The sequence below is a fragment of the Poecilia reticulata genome, linkage group LG15, assembly GCF_000633615.1.
Source record: "Poecilia reticulata strain Guanapo linkage group LG15, Guppy_female_1.0+MT, whole genome shotgun sequence".
Classification (NCBI taxonomy): domain Eukaryota; kingdom Metazoa; phylum Chordata; class Actinopteri; order Cyprinodontiformes; family Poeciliidae; genus Poecilia; species Poecilia reticulata.
Window position 1 is genome coordinate 9,419,142 of NC_024345.1, and position 21,674 is coordinate 9,440,815.

Below are 21,674 nucleotides of genomic sequence, written 5' to 3' on the forward strand. Positions count from 1 at the left end.
TTTTACTAAACTGTAATCGTGTTAGCCACGCTAGCTTTTACTAAACTGTAATCGTGTTAGCCACGCTATCACAGAGTACCGTGTATAAGTCCTAGGCACATTCGAACCCTCAAAACCATGAATGCCCGACTTACCCAGCCTTGCAAGAACAATAGGCATCAGCGATCTTGTCCACAGCTATATTTATGCTGAGGATCTGAGGATCTGCTGTTTTCCTCATCGACTGGTAGCATTTAGCTGCAGCTCGCACAATGTTAGAGGCATTGCGTGGCTAAAACATCTTGATGTTGTCCAAAAAAGATGACCTGAACTTGTTGGTTCCCTTGTCCATTGTCGTGGCTGATATTTTGTGAAAATTCGGCAGAAATACTAAACTAATTGACTCAGAAATACTCTGCAGTCAGTCGAAACGAAAAATCCCATAGAAGCAAAGCTCTGCGAGGAGGTTAATGTGAGACATGAAGTCACGTGGGACTTTTGAGGGGCGTTTTTCTGGGCGGAGCTTGGTAAGGTCCATTGTGATGTGGAATGGTGTCACTACCACTCCAATATAGCATGATTCTGGGACCAATATAGCATGACTCTGGGTCTTTAAAGCAATCAGTGAACATTAACATTAGTTTGAATATTATTCACAAAAATACTTTATGTACAATGAACCACTCAGGAACATGTTTTTTTATTATTATTTTTGATTAAGTTGTGCAATTCCTCCCATCACAAGATAAATCTTCAGATGGGAGAAATGTCAAAGTAAGATCACATTTAACAAAAGTCTACCGTGTGTATTCATGCATATTCTTCTTTTATATCATCAATTCAACCAAAACAAAGTTTTTCAGTGCTCCCAACACACATGTAATATATATTTTAATGGATAAGATAGATTATTGTTTTAATATTCTTCTTCTGCCATACTTCATGGCAGAAGAACATACTTCTTCTGCCATGAAGAAGTATGTTCTCCAAACATACTTCTTCATGGCATACTTCTATAACTGAACAATACCTACAGATGTCTCAAAATGTGTTAAACTGTTTGGCCCATTACACTGCAACACCAACATGTATTTACATCCCCATATGAAGGAGTACATGTTAGAATACAGGCTTTTTTGAGCCAGTATTCCAGTATTTGTGATTAAATACTGAGAATGTTTAATAACAAAGTCCAGATTAGGAGACAATTTCACAAGAGTCAACAACAACTTAGTATGCCATGAACATCTGCCTGTGATACTATAATGACCAAAATTTTATATGTGCAAATGATTGGAACTTTGTCATTATGACACAACTGATGCTTTATGTAAAGCTCAGTGTTTTCACTTTGGCAGAAACACTTCTCTTGGAAATGTGTACAGCGGCGGCTCTATCTGCATTCCACCACACAATCTTGGATGAGCTTGACAGACATGCAGTGTTGACAATATATCAGATTTACCCTGAAAACTATACTTTCATATGCACACTTAAGTGTTAAGGTTTACATCCCTAAGTTGAGCTAAGTGTGTTCTGTGCTGGATGGTGAATGTCACACTAAATTTGTTCCATTTGTGTGACTTTGTAACATTAGAATATTTTCAGCATTAATGCCTGTTTTATACTTAAATCTCATTATTTCTCAATTAATAACACTGAGGGGAATTGGCCAGGTCCTGGGTCTAGTAAACAGGTGAGCAGAAAGTAAAATGGGTTCTACAACAGGAATGAGAGTCAAAAGCCCAGTGCTCAACAGTTGATTTGCATTTGCATGGCTCTCAGCAACTTCATTTAAATACGAAAACCTCTGTTAGGCACAAGGGGAGGGGGATGATAGGGGAACACGGACACACAGCGTTTTTTACCATTCTTGGCAGTGCTCTACAATTTTTCACTCTGACAAAAACCTCTTGCCGATAGCCCTCAATCTCCATGCGCACGGCAGAACTAGGTGTCAATAGCTGTCGAAAATCCCACTTTTCATGCAGTGTAGGTTCTCCTATTCAGCATTGCTAGATAAGTATAAGTAAGTATCCTCTGGTCTAAATACTCTAAATTGGTAAAAGTAAGGAGTACTCCACAGTTGTACAGTAATAACGAAAACTAAGTGTTCCTGTTCTGGAAGATTTTTTTCTGGATTCTAATTTTATTCTAATTCCTTTTCTGGGTTGCAATAAGAGGAGTCTCTCCGCATAATAATCTAAAAAATTATCTAATATTGATCTAAATAGTGAGTACTCTACAGTTTCTAAAGAAATAAGCTAAAAATTGACTTTAGCTTATTTCTAATTTGTTTAGAATTAAGAAGATAAAATATAGTCGACTGAACCTTCTGGCAGACTTATAGAGGTACACTAATGCAGAAAAAGAAAATAAATGAGTATCTGTGTGGCTCTAGTACCGTCAGGATGGACTGTATTTCATTTAAGACAGTGTGTTGCTACCTGTACTCTCGGACGGCCTCTCCCTCCGGCTCAGACCCCGGCTGGAGCTGCGCCGGTCCCGGGGGAAGGTGCGTCGACAGCAGGTAGAGATAGACACTTGCAGTCGCCACGATGCCAGTTAGTCCCGCTAAGGAGCGCATGTTGTCCGGTCCAGAGAAACTTTACTGCTGACCGGCAACTTTCACCAACAACTCAGTTTAAGCGCAGAGGAAGTACGCCGGTGGACGACAGGTTGAAGTGTTCTGGTTTCGTTGGACGGCACCGGCTAAAAGGAGGTGTCACTTTCCGAGAGGCAAGCCGCATATGACGGTTGACATTCTGCCAGGGGTCGGTGCACGGATCGTATAGCAGCCTGGCGAGAGACAGCTTTCTTCAGTACACATGGACATTTTTTTTCTCTACTTAGCTAGCATATACTATAATCCAAAAAATATAGAAATATTTTTCCATTTCTGTGAAATATTAACATATTTTGAATGCAACGTTAACATGCAATTTAACACAACGACCACTAGAAGGCAGAAAACTACCGTACTTGAATTTCCGTTTTAAAGTGAAACATAGTGATATTTCTACGTCAGTCGTATTTTCATTCGACCAGAAGCTCTGTTAAGTGTGTTTACTGTGGAACTAACATATAATTGATAAATATTAACTTAAGAATTTATAAATGAAATAAAACATAATGCTCACTAACATTTAAACACATGCAGTGCTTTGAAAAAGTATTTGTCCTCTAGGACTCCGTGGCTTAGTTTGCTTTTTGTATTTATTCGGGTTATATTTGTCTAGAATAAAACATGTTTGATGATCTGAAACATTTTTCAATCTTTGTGCATTGCAGTGGAAATATAATATCATGGTAAGTGAGGGATCATACTTTTATTCTTATGCCACATTTCATGCAGACAGATCAGGAAGAATACGCAGAAACAGTATAGAACTGCTGTGTAATGAAACCATTGAAATAAACAAGTGATAAAAGCACAACAATACATAATAAGATTGAATAATTAAAACAATAAAAGATACAGGACATGTATTTATAAAGTGTCACAAAGATAATAGACGTTATAAATACTGTTCAAATACTACATATTTGAACAATTTTACATTTTATGGTTTAGTGTAAATGTAACGAGGTATTTTTCTCCATTTGTTAGATTCAGTTTTACTTAATTTATTAATTTAAAGATTTATAAAAATAAAAAAAAACTAATTTAAAAAATATCAAAAATAAATCAAAGGAGAACAAAGACCATTCAGTGTGTCTGTTCCCGCGTGATTTCAGTGTCACATGACTAGCCGAACGTCAGTGACCCGCTCCCAATGTTCATCGCGCTATGGCAAGCCGTTTTAACATAAATTCGGTGTCGTCTGACTATCCGTAATGGGGTATATGCCACGGACTTCCGTCTTAGCACTTCCGTCTTAGCATTTTTTTGCCACATAGAATGGTTCCGGTGCACAGGCAACAGTATGTTAACAATGGCTCCTCAGTCGCTGCAGGACTATTAATGATGCTTACAGAATTATTCAGACGTCCTGAAAAGCTCCAAAAACGACAAAGGATTTAAGCTGGATGTGTCAAGCTTCACAATAACTTTGAAGGTAAGTTAATAAATCGTTTGTATTCACCATAATGCCTCATATGTCTGACGTAGCTAACAGGGACAAGCTTACAAAGGTGCTATCACAGAAAATATTTTTCTCATATTTTCTGTGATAGCATATTTTCTGTGATAGCGTTAAGTGTTCTGATTATCTGTACAGTGTGCAATCTACATATCTATACTTTATAGATATATATCTATATCTATATAAACATATATAGATCTGTCTATATTGTGCCCAAGCTATCAGTCGAAGCTGAATTAGCTTCCGAATGTAGCATCTAATTCGGAAAATAGCTAAAGGGCGATTGCTCTTCATTTTTCACTATCTTGAGCTTTTTTAATGTGTGGTACTTTAAAAACTACAACACCTAGATATATCAAAACTAACTATATTATTCTGTACTAATAGCAGAATAAATAAAACATTTGTGAAATGTGTAAAATGTCAGTAATAGATTCCAGAATGCATTAGATCTGAATTATTAAACTGCCATTATTTGTTATTTTAACTTTTCGTTTTCTTTCTCTTTTTTGTCTTTATTATAGTTGGAGTTGGACAGTTTAGTTTGGTGGCTTCCTGGAGGGAGAGATTGGCTGAGCTAATGTTGCCAACAAGTTTTTTCCTGCTATTAACTTTTTTGCTTTTCTTTATATAGAAAGCATTTCTATCAGTTGCTCTTTTTCCATTTTGTATACAATATTTGCTCTATTATTTTTTATTTTTACTTAAATGCTTACCTGGTCAGTTGAGGTGGAAATGTACATCCTCTTGATTACTGACAAATGTCAGAACCACAAGGACTGAGCTGGTTACATCAGATCAATCTGAATTTTTATTTCTCATTAAAACGACTTCTTGTAATTTTAAGACATTGTTACAAAATTGCATATTTATTCTGCAATGACTGCATTCTTGCAATTAAAAATTCTTGTAGCCTGGCCATAATGCTCCCTTATGCAACTCACACAACAGATGGTTGAAATAAAGGCACTTTTTGAAAATATTTTCTGTGATTTAATTACAGAAATAGAGCTTTGGAGCTGACGTAACCGCGTATGACGTTTACGTCGCTCGGCGCCATGTTTGCAGCCCACAGACCAAACCAAACTAGTCAGAACACCGGTGTTGTCATAGTATTAACGACCGCAGCGAAGTTGTTTTGCAAATTGGTTACTGGATATTGAGCCTCATTTTGACTTGTTTTAAGGACATTACATTAAAGTTGGATCAGCCTGTAGTGTGTTTTTTTTCACTTTAATTTTGTGTGTGGCTCCAAATCCAGGCCTCCATTGGTTAATAAATTTGATTTCCATTGATGATTTTTGTGTGATTTTGTTGTCAGCACATTCAACTTTGTACAGAACAAAGTACTGTATTCAATGAGAATATTTCATTCATTCAGATCTAGGATGTAATAAACATTGCAAGAAACACTGCAGCGAGGCTGAAATAAGAAATGACTAGAGGGATAAAATACAATTAAACTATAGTCATTAAAGGCTTGAGATGGACTCAGACAAACAAGGACAGAACCTTAACTAAAGAATTAACCTAACTAGAAACACTACAAAGGACTGAAAATAAGAAAACCAATAATATAATTCTAACTACACTAAATACCTCAAATAATATCAAAAGAACCATGAAGGGCTAAACCAGGGGTGTAGAAAGTCGGTCCTCTAGCTCTAGCATCCTGCACGTTTTAGTTCTCTCCCTGGTGGTAGCAACAACCTTTTCAGCTTGTCAATGTTCCTTAGGCCATGTAACRAGCCATCATTGGATCCAGGTGCGTTAAACCAGGGAGAGAACTAAAACATGCAGGATGCCGGCTCTCGAGGACCCATTTTGGGCACCACTGGGCTAAACTAAAGTGAACTAAAACATGAAGCTAAATAAAATGAAAAGCAAAACATACCCAAAAACCCAGTGACCTGACAGATGTCTGATTATATAATTATTTACTTTAATCACATAAAATGTTTATTTAAAAATATAATCTATTTTTAAATAAACATAATAATGTGTTTTATAGTACAACACATTATGTATGTTTATTACCTGAAATATTTTAAATATCAAATTTTTACTTTAAATGTGATACATTTCTTCACCTGTTTACATGCCACTTGAAGTGCGTGAATCAAATGTTTCATGAATGTTTACCACATGAAATTATTGAATGAGAGAAAACAGCCACTTCCAACTGTACATATATTTCTGCAGCCTTGCTGTGCTCCTCTCCTGGCGTTTCATCGTCAACCTCTCCAACTTGCTCCTCATCTACAGCCTCTTGTGGCTTTATTGACCTCTTCTGGGGTAAATAATAAAAACAGTCTCTGTAACTTGTTGATCCATCATGGTCTTGCTGTATCGCCTCTTTAATTGACGCCCATGTCAGTCTGATGTTGTGGCGTTGACCTCGCAGTGACCCATATTCAGCGCTGGACCCCAGTCTGGATTGAGCTAATCCATTTCATACGTCGGTTTGCCTTTAAGAGGACATGTCAGAACACACATCAGTATTAATACTGTAAATTTGATAACACTAGTAAAATAGTTTACTTCACAATAATGTAATAACCCCGATGTCCACTGACAAAACTCGGACTATGCTACCTAAACAATATTAGCCCGACCTAAGCAAGGTTGACCTACTTAAATGAACTCAACATAAACGGAACATGAACACTCTGACAAAATCATAGCAAAAATTATGACACAACATCAACAAAGCAAATTTAGACACTCACCAGAATGGAAATGTCTGGAAGAAACTTGTAGGCATATGGGGATGTTGGAGAAGGTAAATATCAGGACGTCTCACCGCTGACACCCAGGACATTCGTCTTTAGTCCACTATACAGTGTTTCAATACAGAAACAGGGGGAGATGCATGGAATGAATCTAATCTACAAATTGTGAGTTAATCTCATCTAGGGAGAAATTTTTCAGTTTTGGGCTTCAGCAAAATATAAAAGAGGTTAAATTAACAATGATGTTATGTGTCAAATGGATTTCTACAAAATAGTTTTTTAAAACGGAATAAATTGTTTGATTGCTGCTTCTCTCTTGCAATAATTTAAAATAATTTGTTTAAGCAAGTCATGCAGAAAGGTCTAACCTGAACAATATATAATTTTATTAATCTAGTTGTATCAAATTTCTCCCCAAAACTGCCAAAAACATTGATAAATATGATAAATACTACAAAAGAGGGTAATTCAGTCAAATAAATATTTTATAGAAGGGTTTCAAAAGAACCAACTTTTCAAAGGTTAAAAGTGTTGAACTTTTGGGATTTAAAACCATGATGAGAATAAAATAAGTCAGTTAAATATGGAGTGTCAGGGTTAAATTTATTCTTGTAAAAAAAACAGGCTAATCATTATATGAAGTTTTAAAATGAGAAGAAAAATACTAAGATTCAAACTAAATTGGGATTTACAAATGAGCAATTAATGGAACTGCTTAAAACAGGTCAAACAGATTAACAGAATAAAGCTAAAAATCTAGTTCTATGTGTAACTATTGATTCAAGGTCTGTCTAAACATTTCTCATAATCATAATTTACAGTTTTTGGTTTGAGACAAAACAGGGTCGTCTTTTATTACATGAATGGAATATATTACAAGGGATCTTAATTTAACACATATTATTAGTGTTTCACACTATTGATGATACTTAACAAGCCTTTAGTAATAGCGGGTTACTTCTTGTTAAATGAGGACTATTTGATTGAACTTGATTAAAATAACAAAAGCAAAAGATTTATAGATGGTTTAAAATTTCTTGTAAAGTTTCTGTTAGGGATAATTCATATATACATTTCAAATGATATTCCTTTGCTAAAACATGACTGTGGGCAGTTTTGCACATTCATTTTAGAATCTGATCCTTTACATGATTTTTTTGTTTGGTTTCTGATTTTGTCTGATCCTGTGAATATGGCAACACTTAAAACAAGCAATGTTGTTTTTGAAGGTTGAAATGTGTTACTTAATTTAAGCATTTCTTTAACTGTTATTAAGAGGAGAACTTAAATAACAGATGCTATTGATATATTGGCTCTATTGGCTTAGTAAAAAAAACCAACAACCTGATCTTCAGCTTCAATGAGCAGCTTTTAAAAAAAGAAGAAAGAAAAAACATTATGATGATGCACAACCTTAAAGAATCTTCCTCCTTGCTCTCCTCACCACCTGTGGATTCTGCTGCTCCCTGCCTGAGGTCCTTGGCTGTTCAGTGCATCACCTCCAACATAGAGAAGAGCAGTGGTACCGATAGAACCCCACCTGCCTATCAGATGGTTTCCCAGAACCAAAAGACGACTGTGGAACTCCAGCTTTCCAGAGTTTAAGGGCAGTACTAGTATCTAGTGACAAAAATATACACTTTAATTTTCTTTATATAATCCATTGATTTCCCTTTTTGTTGTGTTTTTTTGTGTTACAGAATGAAGTCCAATCCTTTCTGGGTGTGCCAGGATGTGAGACTGTGGGCACCTTCCACGATTGGTGGACCARTTTACAGCTGAAACGCCACTGAAGCCTCGCGGGCCTGTCTGGGTTTCCCATCGAGCTGCGCTAGCTCAACATCTGGACACACGCAGAAACTGATTCGACGTTGATAGGTCTCGCTATRGAGAGACTGATATGATTAAAGTTTATTATTATTACATTTTACTTCGAAAGCATTTTTACTTGTTTCCTCATCATAGTTCATTCATACCAGTWTATTTTGACTGTGCTGCCTTGATCCTGATTTATTGGTTTGCTGTTTAGTGTTAGTTGTATGTTCTGTGCCTTTCCATTTTCATTACTTCTAAGCTTTTCTTACCATTTCATTTCATTTAACATTGCATCCTTTCTGTGGTTCATTAACTTTTAAATATTACCTTAAAATTTCAAATAAGTTTGGTTTATAAATGTACTAATAGATCGTTTTATGCATTATTCCTTATTGCTTCATTGACATTAAAGGACAGTACCTTAACATTTCTAATTTGACATTTTATTAACGTTTCAGTAATATCTACCTTTTATTAACTTTACCTTTTATTAAATTTGGTTTATGTTTTAGTTCTTAACTTTTAAAACATATTTTAATCTAACATTTGTTGACCTTTTGCATATTACCTAACACTTTATTGATTTTGCATTTTAGTAACTCTTACTCGTTTACTTTTTATTCATTTGAAAATATTAACCCAACACTTTACTTCTTTTGGCATTTTATTAAGTTTTGAAATAATATCCTGTCATTTCATTCAATTTGCATTGCAGTGCATTCTAACAATTCCCTCAATATAACTTTTAACCATTTCATGTGTCATTAAATATAACATTTATCTCTTTTAACCTTTATTACTAAAGAAAAAACAGAAAACATTTTCGGATTTTGCTTTTTTACAGTCCTTTAACCTTCTATGGCATAGCATTGACCTGAGCTAATATAAAACAAAAAACAAACAAATCTGGTTTAAAAATAAATAAAGGATAAAAAAATCAAAAATGAAATGATAATTTACAGTCCGAAATTAAGATTGGTGTGTAATTGAAGATGACGAAGCTCTGACAAAACTGCAAAAAAATATTTTCTCCCACCACAAAAAAAAAAAACAAGTCATGCCATGGTGGGGTGACCTATGTTCCTCCAAACTTAACACTCTAATATCCTTTAACAATTTTCTTTCTTTACATGTTCTTTATTAGCTTGTAAGGGGGACATTGTGATTGCGATCCACCGCCTAAGAGGCATAGGGGTGCCCTGTCCGTTTTTACCCCCAAAATTGACATGAAATGAAATGAATGAAAGACAACATCAATACTTGAAATGAAGCYATGTATATMAACATCTGCAAAAGCCTCGGGGGATGTTTTCCGGAAGGGACAGTGTCTACTCTAGGGTTTGCCTTCCCCTTTTAGGGCTCTTTTAGAGCCCAACAGTGGGAATGTTGAGACGCTTTACCAAGATCGAGAAAGAGTCATACGCTGTTAGACAAAAGGCCCATAGTAAAGAGCTACATGTTTGATTCTGTTAGACACCAAGGTCCATTTCTCACAAAAAATAAATGTTTTCTCAGGCCACAGAGACATGGTGTGATTTCAGGGAGTGTCTTCAGTCCATATAATCAGCCACCCTCCTCTTTCTCCTCAGACGCTGCACAGACTTTTTTAGAAACTCATCTCGGATGTAATGGTTAAAGCGTCTACTTTCAGCGCTGAAAGTGAATAAAATAAGTAAAGTCTGAATGCTTTTCTTGGCTGATTTTATGCTCCGTGTGTCAATACAAATTATGATTCATCGATCGGGATTTCCATTCCCAACACTACACAAGTCAGGGACATTTAAACTAGACAGAATACTAATTCAAGATATCAGTAATGTCATTCTGACTAGTCGAAATGTCAATTTAAGATATCTTAAATAGAAAAGCTGTATAATTCAAGATATCTTAAATTCATTTAGAGATATCTTAAAAGGAATTTTGACTAGTCAGAATTATAATTCAAGATATCTTTAATTTAGTTTTGTCTAGTCATTATTTGCTTTTAAGATATCTATAATTTAGTTTTCACTGGTCAAAACTACATTTCTCCTATCCAAAAATACATTTATAATATCTTGAATTATTGTGGAGTCATTAGAGATATCTTTAATAAGAATTATGACTAGTCAAAACCAAAATCGAGATATCTTGAATTTACTTTATGACTGTCATAATTTAATTATAGATATCTGAAATGTGTATTTCAGATAGTCAGTAATTCATTGTAGATGTCTTGAATTAAAGTCTCCATACAAGTCAATGATAAATCTGATGTCATTTCGACTACTCAGAATGTAATTAGAGATATCTTAAATCACTGAAACGTCTAGTCACAAAACAATTTGAGATATCTGGAATGTAACGGCGGTAAAACCGAATTTATGTTAAAACGGCTTGCCATTTATTGTCCCAATTCTCACATTTTCGCACGCTTGTAAACCCTCATGTGCATAGTGACTCTATAATGACTTGATAATTCAAGATATCTTAAATGTATTTTTGGATAGGAGATATGTAGTTTTGACCAGTGAAAACTAAATTATATATATATCTTAAAAGCAAATAATGACTAGACAAAACTAAATTAAAGATATCTTGAATTGTAATTTTGACTAGTCAAAATTCCTTTTAAGATATCTCTAAATGAATTCGAGATATTTTGAATTACACAGCTTTTCTACTTAAGATATCTTAAATTGGCATTCCGACTAGTCAGAATGACATTACTGATATCTTGAATTAGTATTCTGTCTAGTCAAAACGTCCCTGACTTACGTGGCAATTTGAAAGTTTAATAAAACAATGAAAAATAGAGAAAAAGAAAAAAGATGCTTGAAAATGTGCCCACTTTCATGTTAAAAATTGTTTGACAATAGTAATTTTAGCTTTTCAAAGATGTTTTTAAGTGCATTTGGTTTGTCAGAAATTAATAAACAGGAAATTCTTTGCAGATATCAGAAGCAGTCTTATAGTTTATAAAGTTTTGCTATCTCTGCATTTCCAACATTGTCGAGCTCTTTCCAATTTGTGGCAATTACTGACAATTTTGTGCAAGAAACAGAATTCTGCAGGCAACTGTTTGGACACCACAAAGGGGCTTCTACATCATTCTTAATTCAGATATCTAAAATTGTAATTTTGACTAGTCATAATTGTGTTGAAGATATCTTAAATCGTAATTACGGATATGTGTCCCGTCAAATGACAGATTCAGTGACGACATTTCAGATATCTTGAAAGGAATTTTGACTAGTCAAAATGTAATTGAAGATATCTTGAATTATTATTCTTACTAGTCAGAATGTAAATACAGACATCTTAAATTACCTTTCTGGATAGTCAAAATGTAGTTTTGTCTAGTCAAAATGCATTTTTAGATGTCTGGAATGTAATCACGGAGAGTCAGACGAAACCCAATTTATGTTAAAACGACTTGCCATAGTCAGTACGCATACATATAATCCACCTTTTAACTCAAAACGTCACATGCAGCAATGACTTGTGGGTAATACACTTCGCCAAAGTCCGTAAATATGCAAGTACACTTCGCTGCAGCAAACAGAAAGGGGCGGGGACTATGGCAACAGAAACTGTTGTCACTAAAAATTCCTACAGTTTACGCTTGTACCTCAGTAACAGCCTCCACACTGAAGAGTGTTAGTACCCTGACCTGGAGCTCAGATAGGGAATGATTGGAAAAGCCTGGATGTTGAGTTTATGACCCCCTGTCAGAGGTCAAGACTAGTTTTGTTGAAAATGGAGAAGCACTACTCAATACTTCTACAGTGCATAAGGATTTTCTCCCCATAAAACAGATTTTGGTGGGTAATGTAATTCTGCACAGAGTCTTTGGGTCTTGCAACAATCCAGCTAGTATCTTGTGGTAATTCCACCATAAAGCACTTCCAGTTTGGCACCCCAAAGTTTCCTGTTCATCCTCTCAGATGTTCCAGGGCCGTCCCTCCTCCTGTAGGAAGTAGTAGGTTAGAGTGGGCTCGTCCCTGAAGCTCTGCTGGCCTGTCAGGTGGCTCACCACTCCCCTTCGCTGAAGACGAACGTCTGGCGCACAAACCTCGCTCCGTTAACCACTCCACCAAGTCACTGCCTCGAAAGACAGGCTGGGGCAGCCTTGAGTAGAGGTCATTGTGTCCCTGAAGGGTAGGAATGTATCCGAGGTGTTCATCTGGCACCTCCATGTTGGAAGGAAGTGAAGTTTGGTTGCATGATTCGTCTGGACTGTAATTCCAGTGCAGATTCTGTGACTTGCCATGTCTCTGAGGATTTGTGTTTAAATACTGGGGATGATGGGAAAAGCAACGTCCAATTCCATTCTCCTGCTTCACTCCTCTAAACCTGTGACAATTAGAGGAATGATTCACCTGCCGAAGCATTCACACTCTCCCCTGAGCCACTATGTGGTGATGAAGAGGAGGGGAGCACAGGAAGCAGACAAGCAAAGGAAATATGGCAGAGACAGGGAGAGAAAAAGCAAGGAAAGAATTAATTAATCTGAGGTGAAAGGTGAAAGAAGAATAGGAACTTGTTTGGAGAAAAGCAAAGAGCATCAGTCAATAAAATTGTAGTGCCTGGGTCTTTTCAATAGGATGGAAAGGTTTCATGTCTAGGCTCTATCTATGTTGTTCTGAGGGAAACAAGACAGTAATACTTGAAGAGTCATGCAGCATCACCAGTAAAAAGTCAGAATCAGAAAACTGGAACCACCATAAGATGTTATGTGAAGATCAGTACATTTTGCACACATTTTCCAAACCTACGATGAAATCCATTGTAATATATACAGCAAATTCCAAACAACAAAAATATTTATCCATGCTCCTTGACCTTTTAGACTTTGCTTCACTTCACAACCTCAGACCTAGCAATCGTGAAGTAGACAGTAAATGAAAATAACCTATTTTTTATTATTTGAAAATAATCAAAAACAGAAATATGTCATACATTTGTGTTCAACCCCCTTTACTCTGTTACTGATGAAGAAAATTAATTTAAAACTGTCCAAGTGTTATTAAGTCTTTGAGAAACTGCAGCGGTTCTGAACTCAGGAGGGTGTTAGAGAACATTAGAATCAGGAAGACCAAACAGAACAGCACATAGAGCAGAGGTAACGTCATGAAGAAGTTAAAAAAAAGACTATAGTATATCAAACAATATCCCATAACAAGGGGACAATTCCAACAGTTACAAAGACGTGTCTGTCTCCTTAAGCTGACATACTAAATGAGGAAGGCATCAATCAAGAAGCCCTTGGTAACTAACACCAGGCAAGGCTAATGCTAGCATATCCAAGGCTAACATTAGCACATTCAAGGATAAAGGTAGGAAATCCAGGGCTGATGCTAGCATATCCAAGGCTAATGGTAGCATATCCCAACATTCAGAGTTACTATTGAAAGATTTAGATCAGTGGTCCCCAAACTACGGCCCGCGGGCCGGACCCGGCCCGCCTCCACATTTGGTCCGGCCCCCTGAACAATACCGGAAAGCATTCAGTTTTTTCTGGTGGTTGATTTTTTCTTCAACCACCAGGGGGCTCTTTAGCAGGAAGTGAATCATTGGAAGTCTGGTTACTTGTGCGCCAACATTGAGCCCACAAACATCAAAATGAGTAAGAAACAGATCAGATGTCTTTGGAAAGTTTCTTTGCAAAGGGGAAAAGGCCCAGAGAAGAGACAGGAGAATGGATTCATCCTGGACCGGTAGGTGAGTCCCACATTACAAGCCCGCTCTGCGTAACATGCGGCGACCAGCTGCTAATGAGGCAATGAAGCTTCAAACTGCTTCGCCACGTAGAGACCAAGCAGGCTGTGCTCAAGCAACACGTCAGGTGTTATTGTCTCCCATCACTCCCAGATGGAACCGTCTCGTTGCAGAGAAACAAGCTCAGGGCTCCCGTTAGTCATTATTGTGAGTTAAAATTTTCACGAAAGTAAAATGTTCGTTTTTTGTGGCGCTTCTGTATATTATTTTGAAGGGAAATGTAAACGTTACCATAGCGACCAGAGTCCGAGCGTTTGGGCAGTGGTCGAGAGGAGATGAGCTTTTGAGTCTCAAGTCTGGTTTAGACAGCAAGATTTAAGAATTGTCGGCCGATTCTCTAAACCTCTGTGACCACAAAGCTGATAAAAGTACAACAGGTTCGATCGGTTCGTGTTCAGCCACACGGCACGAACCGATTCCAGTCACGAACATCCCGATTCCAGAGGATAATCCAGTAAAATCCCCAACATAGCGGGAATTTAGAATAAGCAAACACGGATGACGATGTAGAAGCAATAGTGATAGTTTGTGGAGTCATTTTAAGAGATAAAAGATGTAATAAAAAGAAAAGGCGGTGGATAAAAGACGACGGAGCAGCTCTATGATTTGGAGGTGAATGTTTTTTCATAGTTAACATTTTTAACTGAATAAACATAATAATGACCTTTTAGATTTAATAAACATTTCCACATATCATCTCCGATATCCACCGGACTGTGTCAGCTGTTTGGGATTCCCCTCTATTCTTACGTCACTGTGCTTTCTGATTGGCTACCTGTCACATTCAGCAGGTTGTATTCTCGTTCCCAGTCAGGGAAAACCCCACAGGCTGCGATAAAAGGGCCAAGACAACCCAAACAGGGCATATTCAGTATTTAGTGGGAACACCAACATGCAGAAGCCTTATCTGACTGTTCGTCCGGCCCCCCACCAAAGAAGGGAAAAGTCATGTGGCCCTCTCACAGGAAAAAGTTTGGGGACCACTGATTTAGATGCAAGTCTGCCTACAAATCCAACTGGCCATCATTGGGAAAACTTGAAAATTGATATCTAGAGATGCTCTCCATGCAGTTGGACTGAGTTATTTTGCAGAGCAGAATGGACAAAGATATCCCTGGAATACCTTTCGCTGTAATTACAGCAACAAGTGTTATTCAAGGTATTGAATGGCTGAATAGGGTCAGGGTTAGGGTTAGATTGGGGTTAGACTAGGGTCACACTTTTTTAGATTTTTATTTATCAAGATACTCAAACAGTTATGAATACTCTTACAACGCACTACAGAATGTGCCAACGGTGTCCCTCATACCTGTGAGTGTGTACTATGTCTTGTACACACTGGTCTTTGTGGTAGCGGACAAACTGGGTACAGGTGAGTCGGACGTCCTCAGGCACAGCAGACGGACTCAAATCCTCTCCGTCTCGATTATGCCACAGGCTGAGAAACCTGGACAACATCATTATTTCAGAACTTTCTCAAAAGATGTTACAAGAGCAGTGTAAAATCACAGCTGAAGTCTCGGCCCACCTCTTCTTGAACGGCACAATGATGAGGTGTCTGTCCAGACCAAATATTCCAAATGAAAGGAAACCCTGGGAAACAGCAAGCACAAGCTACAGTCTTCCCTACAACAGCACACACATGCATTTCCATTGACTATATAATTGTTCAAATTTGAAATGCGAAAATAAATTAGGCAATTTTGAAAAAAAAAAGTTTTTTTTATAAAAGTTTTTGCACGAGGATGAGGTTGTTTTTGGCTGCATAGAAATTAGTGTATTTCACCATACTTTAATGGAAACATTTATTGCACGAGTCACATGATCAGCGACCAGATGATCAATATCAGCAACGACCATATTGCTCATATTGACCATGGATGTTACTGGTCGCAAAAACGATAAAGACGACGACAGAAAGTGGTAGGATGATGGTGCGGTGTGCTTTCAATGACATCACTCTAAACTTATTCACGTGTGATTTTAATTAGATTTCTTTCATTTGGGAAATTGTTGTTTTTTTATTTATATATTAGCAGAGCATCCACAAAGGTTTGCTGATATTTGTAATAGAAACAAAGCCAGAGATACAAAGCATAATCATGCTGAGGTACCTGCCCATAGTTGGCCACAGCACAAAAAAACTGCAGCTCCAGGTAAAGCCGGCCTGGATCTTTGTTGAACAGCCACCACAGACAGCTGGACAGATTCTACATGACGAGACAGCAATGCGTCTTCCACTGCTTACATTTCATTTATGATCTCCATCCAGTGAAGTTAGCATTTGAAGGTGGTTATTAATTTCTCTTTGTGAAACAATCAGTTGCAATCTGTCCTTTTTGCTTACCGCCAGCAGACTGACACTGAGCAGCAGACAGAGCAACATGTGTCTCACAGTCTGCTTATCATCGCTGCTCTGAAGGCCTGGAGGTGGCAAATCCAGCGGCTGCTCCGAGTCCGATGATCTCGGCTGCTGTCCGTCGCACAGTGCCCCGCTGTGGCCTGGAGCAGGAAAACAGAAATTAGAATTGAGGTTCCTTCAACCTTCCTTGAAGCTGCAGCATATAACTATTACTAAGAAATTATGTTTTTAACATATTTGTTAAAGCTGTGACCATGTTGTTAATGTGATTAAAAAAGTTACAAATTTTAATATGTTAAAAAATATATTAATAATCAAACTCCTTCACCTCCTCCCAGTGCTACAACTGCCACCTTAAGAAATGCACTGCTAGTCAGAAAAAGGAGCCTCGGGTACATGAGGTGAGGGTCTGAGCAGCATGTACACAAAAGTGATCAACAGTGTTAAGACCCTACTCCTGGCTGTGACTAGTTGTTTCTGACCAAGTAGTGTGTTTCTGTAGTTGGCGTTGGAAACACTGGGAGAAGAAAGAGGGAGTACATTTTTTCAAAAGTTTTTTGACTCATACCACACTGTCATGACATAGTAAGAGTTTTAACATATATGTAAAAAACATTATTCATAAAAGTTACATACAGCAGTTTTAATACTACTACTAATAATAATAATAGTGTTGAAATGTTGAATGTGTAAAATTACAGACAGCTATTAGCTGTTTCTTTGAATATCTATCAGAATTACTAAAATGTCATCCCTAAATGTTGACTACGTTACCTTCTAGTTTGTGCATTTATGAAGTTATTACTGTAAGTTTGCTACCTGTGCTCTGTGTGCTGGCCATCATGTCAGGCCTGGTTTGGAGAGGAGAAATGTTGTGGAAATCTCCTCAACGAGACAAGACAAAGGGCAAAAAGAGAACAAACTATTAGCAACAGTTACAGTCACACACTTGTCCATCTGAGGATAAAAACAAGGTCTGAAAGATTCAAAGGTTTTAAAATTAAAGAGAGAAAAAGAGCAGCACTACATGAATTGATGCCGCAGGTGGGAGAATTTGTGGAGTTGGCCTCCTGCTGCTGTTGATCTTCCAGGTCAGCAGGGATCCTCAGTTCGTCGTTGATGCCGGTAACAGCAGCTCGGCTCAGGGCTTCATACCCGACTTGCTCCCGGCCCCCCAGGCTCAGACCCATCAGAGAAACGGCACCGAGGGCCAGGCTCACCGCCAGAACCACAGCAGAGCTGATTATCTGAGAAAGAAGGAAATGAAGGGGATCATTATTGTCAGGATGATAGAAATAAATAAAAATAACACAATTCTGTTGTTTTAGACTGCTATTCCTATCCATGTAACAAACCAACGAAATAAAAACATTTTAAACAAAGAGTGGTGATGTGTCAATAAAAAAACAACAAAATTGGTGTTTGGCCAGTTGAAACTCAAAAATACAAAGTTTTTCTGATTTCTAAATGCACCATATGAAAGTACAACATTCATCAGTGTCGATGTTGTTACTAGACGAAAAGCAGTCAAAGTTAGCTATTTTCAGCATTAGAGAAGCTAAAAAACATCAGAAGTAGAAGTGGGAAGAAAGATCCAAAATATCGATTACATCAATACCCAGTTGGTATCGGATCAATACTAGCATGGTAAAAATAGATTTTATTTTTGGTACTGTAGTTTTCTAACTATCTCATATATTTAAATTTGATTGTTCTCAAATAATGTTTTGCACTTTGTTTATGCAGGAAAACATGTAAACATAAGTTTTGTTTTTCTATTGATTATGGGTGTAATGTTAATATGTTATCAAAGTATTTTACTTTACTTACACATAAAATTTCTCCAAATTTTGTCTGAGGTTATGACAAAAAAGCAAAGGAAAAACCACAACAACACCTAAAAAGTCTGAAGTTCGATGCTACAAAAGTGAATAAAAAGTATCAGTGATACTGGTGCTGTATATCGGATTTAAACCAAAATATGCAATACTGCACGCCTCTAGTAAGAAGCTCTTTATACAAAACCTTTTCTGCATTATATAGAGACATGTCAGCAGTTTGTTCAGCTTGCCAGAGAACAGGAAGGCTGAAGAGAAAAGTTGCTGCTTTTTATCCTGGTGAGCTCACAGCAAATCACCTTATCATTTTACATTTCTTAAATCAAAAATGGCAGTCAAGGCTGCACAAAAACTGGAAATTCAAAATCATTCACACAGTTCTGATCAGTGGATCTCCAATAAAAACGTAAGATTCCAACCTGAGCTCTGCCATAGAAGAAGGCAGAGTCAAGGGTTTCTGTTCTTTCTCCTGATATGAGAAGGAGTCCAACCATCACAAAGGGAATCCTTCAAAAACACACCAAGGACAGAATACTTCAACTAAATTAATTCTCTCTTTCCAGTGGAGCTCCAGATAATTATCTTCAATTCATACAAAGGCACACAGAGTCATCTTCTTCAATCAAGAGAGAAATATAAAACCAAATAATAAATAAAAGATAATCTTTTCTCTGTGGATGCCATGGCTATTGTCCCTGAATTCTCACCCCCAGCCCACAGCCATGAAGACCCCAGGTCTGAGTCTCAGCAGATCATCTCTGTTAGTCAGAGCCAGACACAGAGGGATTAAACCTGGAGACACAAAGAAGCCCAAATGTCTCTGAAGCAAAGAATAAAATGTTTATTTGGCTGCTTTAAAGGAACTGATGTTGTTTTAAGCATCTGGCAAATACAAACCTGTCCAGATGTAAGTGCTGTACAGAGATCCATACAATAGAGTGAAGGTGAGACCTTTACTGAGGAAATTATCTTCTTGTTTCACCAGGAAGTTCCATAGGATCATGCTAATGCACACTAAGAACTATCACACAAAGCAGAGGGTTAAGGTAGCAGACTGGAGCAAATATGAGCAAATATGCATTATATTAATGCAAACAGCATCAAATTTAACTGACCTGAGCCAGGAAAAGATTCAACACGAATAGATGAGGGAGCTGATTAAATTTCCTGCTAAGCAACATCACAGCGATGGTCCAGACCTGAGAGGAACACAAACTGAGTTTCTCTTTTAAAATATCGATGCTTATCCCTGGTAGAGACTCAACTCTTCACTTCTAATACCAAAACCCAAATCTGAGGCTTAGTATCAGTTGATTCCGATCCGATACAGAAAAACAGCTGAATGGACTTAAAACATTTGTAACAGTTATGTTAGAAATGTTTGTAAATGTACAGAATTACAAAATTATTTGCTAACTCTGCACCAGTACAACACATTTAAATCCACCAACAGTGTCACAGGCCAGTCAAACATGGAAAAACAACTTTCATTAGTTTATTCAGTGCAGTTCAGAGCAGAACGATCAATGTAAAATAAATAGTAAAGAAACTGAAACTGTCAAAAACAATATGTTGACTACTTTGGTCAAACATGTAAAAAATAAACAGCAACAAAACTTTCAAATTAAGAGCAAGAGAAAATAGGAAAATTGATTATAATCTACAATAAATAAATGACGCCGCTCAGAGAACAAAGCATAGAACTAGACTGAATAGATTTCACCTTATGGATTGGGCACATTGTCATTGATACCCAATCTATATTGTTTTTCAAACATCGAGACTGATCCAGATATTGATATGATATCTGTGAGGGAGCAGCAATGTAGAAGCACCAAAACCACGAACCAGTCCTATGAGGCTGATGATGCTGATGTTGAAGCTGACATTTTCCAGCTCTGCCACCAGGGGACTAGGGTCCATCAAAGGAATGGTCAACAACCAGGCTGACACGTACATGATCGGAGCCGACAAAAAAGTGCTGATCACCATCCCAGACGTCACCTAGAACATAGAAAAACTGCTTCAAATCAAAAGATTTCTGGTCACAGTTCAAAGTCTTTTCTCTCTGCTAGGCTTTCTAATCGAACAGATTTAAAGAGAAGCAGCAAAAGCAAATGAGATGGATCTGCAGACTCATGCAGTTTAGTTGGCATTAAACCTGTTGCAATAATAAATTGATCGGTTAATCACATTATGAATTAAAATAAGCTTGATAATTAGAATTCTGATGATTAATATTATTTGAAGGATAATTTTGCTTTCAAACTTCATAATCAACTTTATTTAAAGTTTTGGTTGTGTGTGTGTTTTTTATTTCCTTTTATTTATTGTTTTTGATTGTTGTGTTTTAATTTTAATATTTAAATTATCTTCCAGTTCAGTATAAAATTTCAGTATATGAGTCTTTGAGGGGGTAAACTTGCATTATTATGCTGTTATCAATACATTACTTGAAAATGATCTCAAAAATATTAAGGTTGTTTATCGGTAACAAATTGTCCAGCAACATTTGTCTCCATAACAGATCTACTTCAAGATAAAAAAAGTGTAGCAATAAATTAATTTATATTAAAATTAATTTATTGATTAATTTATAATCTATATAGATTAATTTATATAATCTATATAGATTATCTATATAGATTATATAATCTAATCTATATAGATTAGATTAGATAATATTAGATTAGATTATACAGCATCCAACTCCGAGTCTAATTCTACTCTGGACTGACATTTATTTATAAATTATCATATTTCTATGCACATACTTGTTATTTTAGTGGTGTATTTTATATTTAGGTCATATTAAATTACACACACACACAGATAAAATTCATATATATATATATATACACACACACACACACGCACGCACACACACACTTTTGTCATAGTACCCCCAAGAATTTAAAACTACTTTCACCCTGCATGTATATATATATATATATATAAATATAAATATATACACATGCAGGGGTGTATATATATAAAAAAAAAGTGAGTAATGAGAGAAGGGGAAGACCGGGAAGCAAACCCACGACAGCCGCATTGAGGGTGGGTTAAGCACAGCCCACCCTCATATGTGGGCTGTGCTTAA

General features: G+C 36.8%; 2 protein-coding genes across 7 annotated transcripts in view; both read right to left on the bottom strand.

Moving 5' to 3' along the window:
- The window catches only part of LOC103476647 (transmembrane protein 41A-A-like), a 26,923-nt gene extending 23,987 nt beyond the window's left edge, over window positions 1–2,936 (bottom strand). The window contains exon 1 of the mRNA XM_008429115.2: window positions 2,427–2,936. Within this exon, the coding sequence (XP_008427337.1) occupies window positions 2,427–2,566 (140 nt within the window). The 5' untranslated portion in view covers window positions 2,567–2,936. The remainder of the gene's footprint in view (window positions 1–2,426) is intronic.
- Window positions 2,937–12,546: 9,610 nt separating this feature from the next.
- Window positions 12,547–21,674, bottom strand: part of gpr155b (G protein-coupled receptor 155b) — a 23,177-nt gene continuing 14,049 nt past the window's right edge. For all 6 annotated transcript variants that reach the window (XM_017309032.1, XM_017309031.1, XM_017309030.1 and 3 more), the window contains 12 exons: window positions 20,420–20,575; window positions 19,687–19,770; window positions 19,469–19,592; window positions 19,279–19,363; window positions 18,991–19,078; window positions 17,761–17,980; window positions 17,553–17,615; window positions 16,719–16,873; window positions 16,486–16,581; window positions 15,900–15,964; window positions 15,681–15,818; window positions 12,547–13,004 (listed from right to left, as the gene is read on the bottom strand). In XM_017309032.1, the coding sequence (XP_017164521.1) occupies window positions 12,956–13,004; window positions 15,681–15,818; window positions 15,900–15,964; window positions 16,486–16,581; window positions 16,719–16,873; window positions 17,553–17,615; window positions 17,761–17,980; window positions 18,991–19,078; window positions 19,279–19,363; window positions 19,469–19,592; window positions 19,687–19,770; window positions 20,420–20,575 (1,323 nt within the window). In that variant the 3' untranslated portion in view covers window positions 12,547–12,955. The remainder of the gene's footprint in view (window positions 13,005–15,680; window positions 15,819–15,899; window positions 15,965–16,485; window positions 16,582–16,718; window positions 16,874–17,552; window positions 17,616–17,760; window positions 17,981–18,990; window positions 19,079–19,278; window positions 19,364–19,468; window positions 19,593–19,686; window positions 19,771–20,419; window positions 20,576–21,674) is intronic.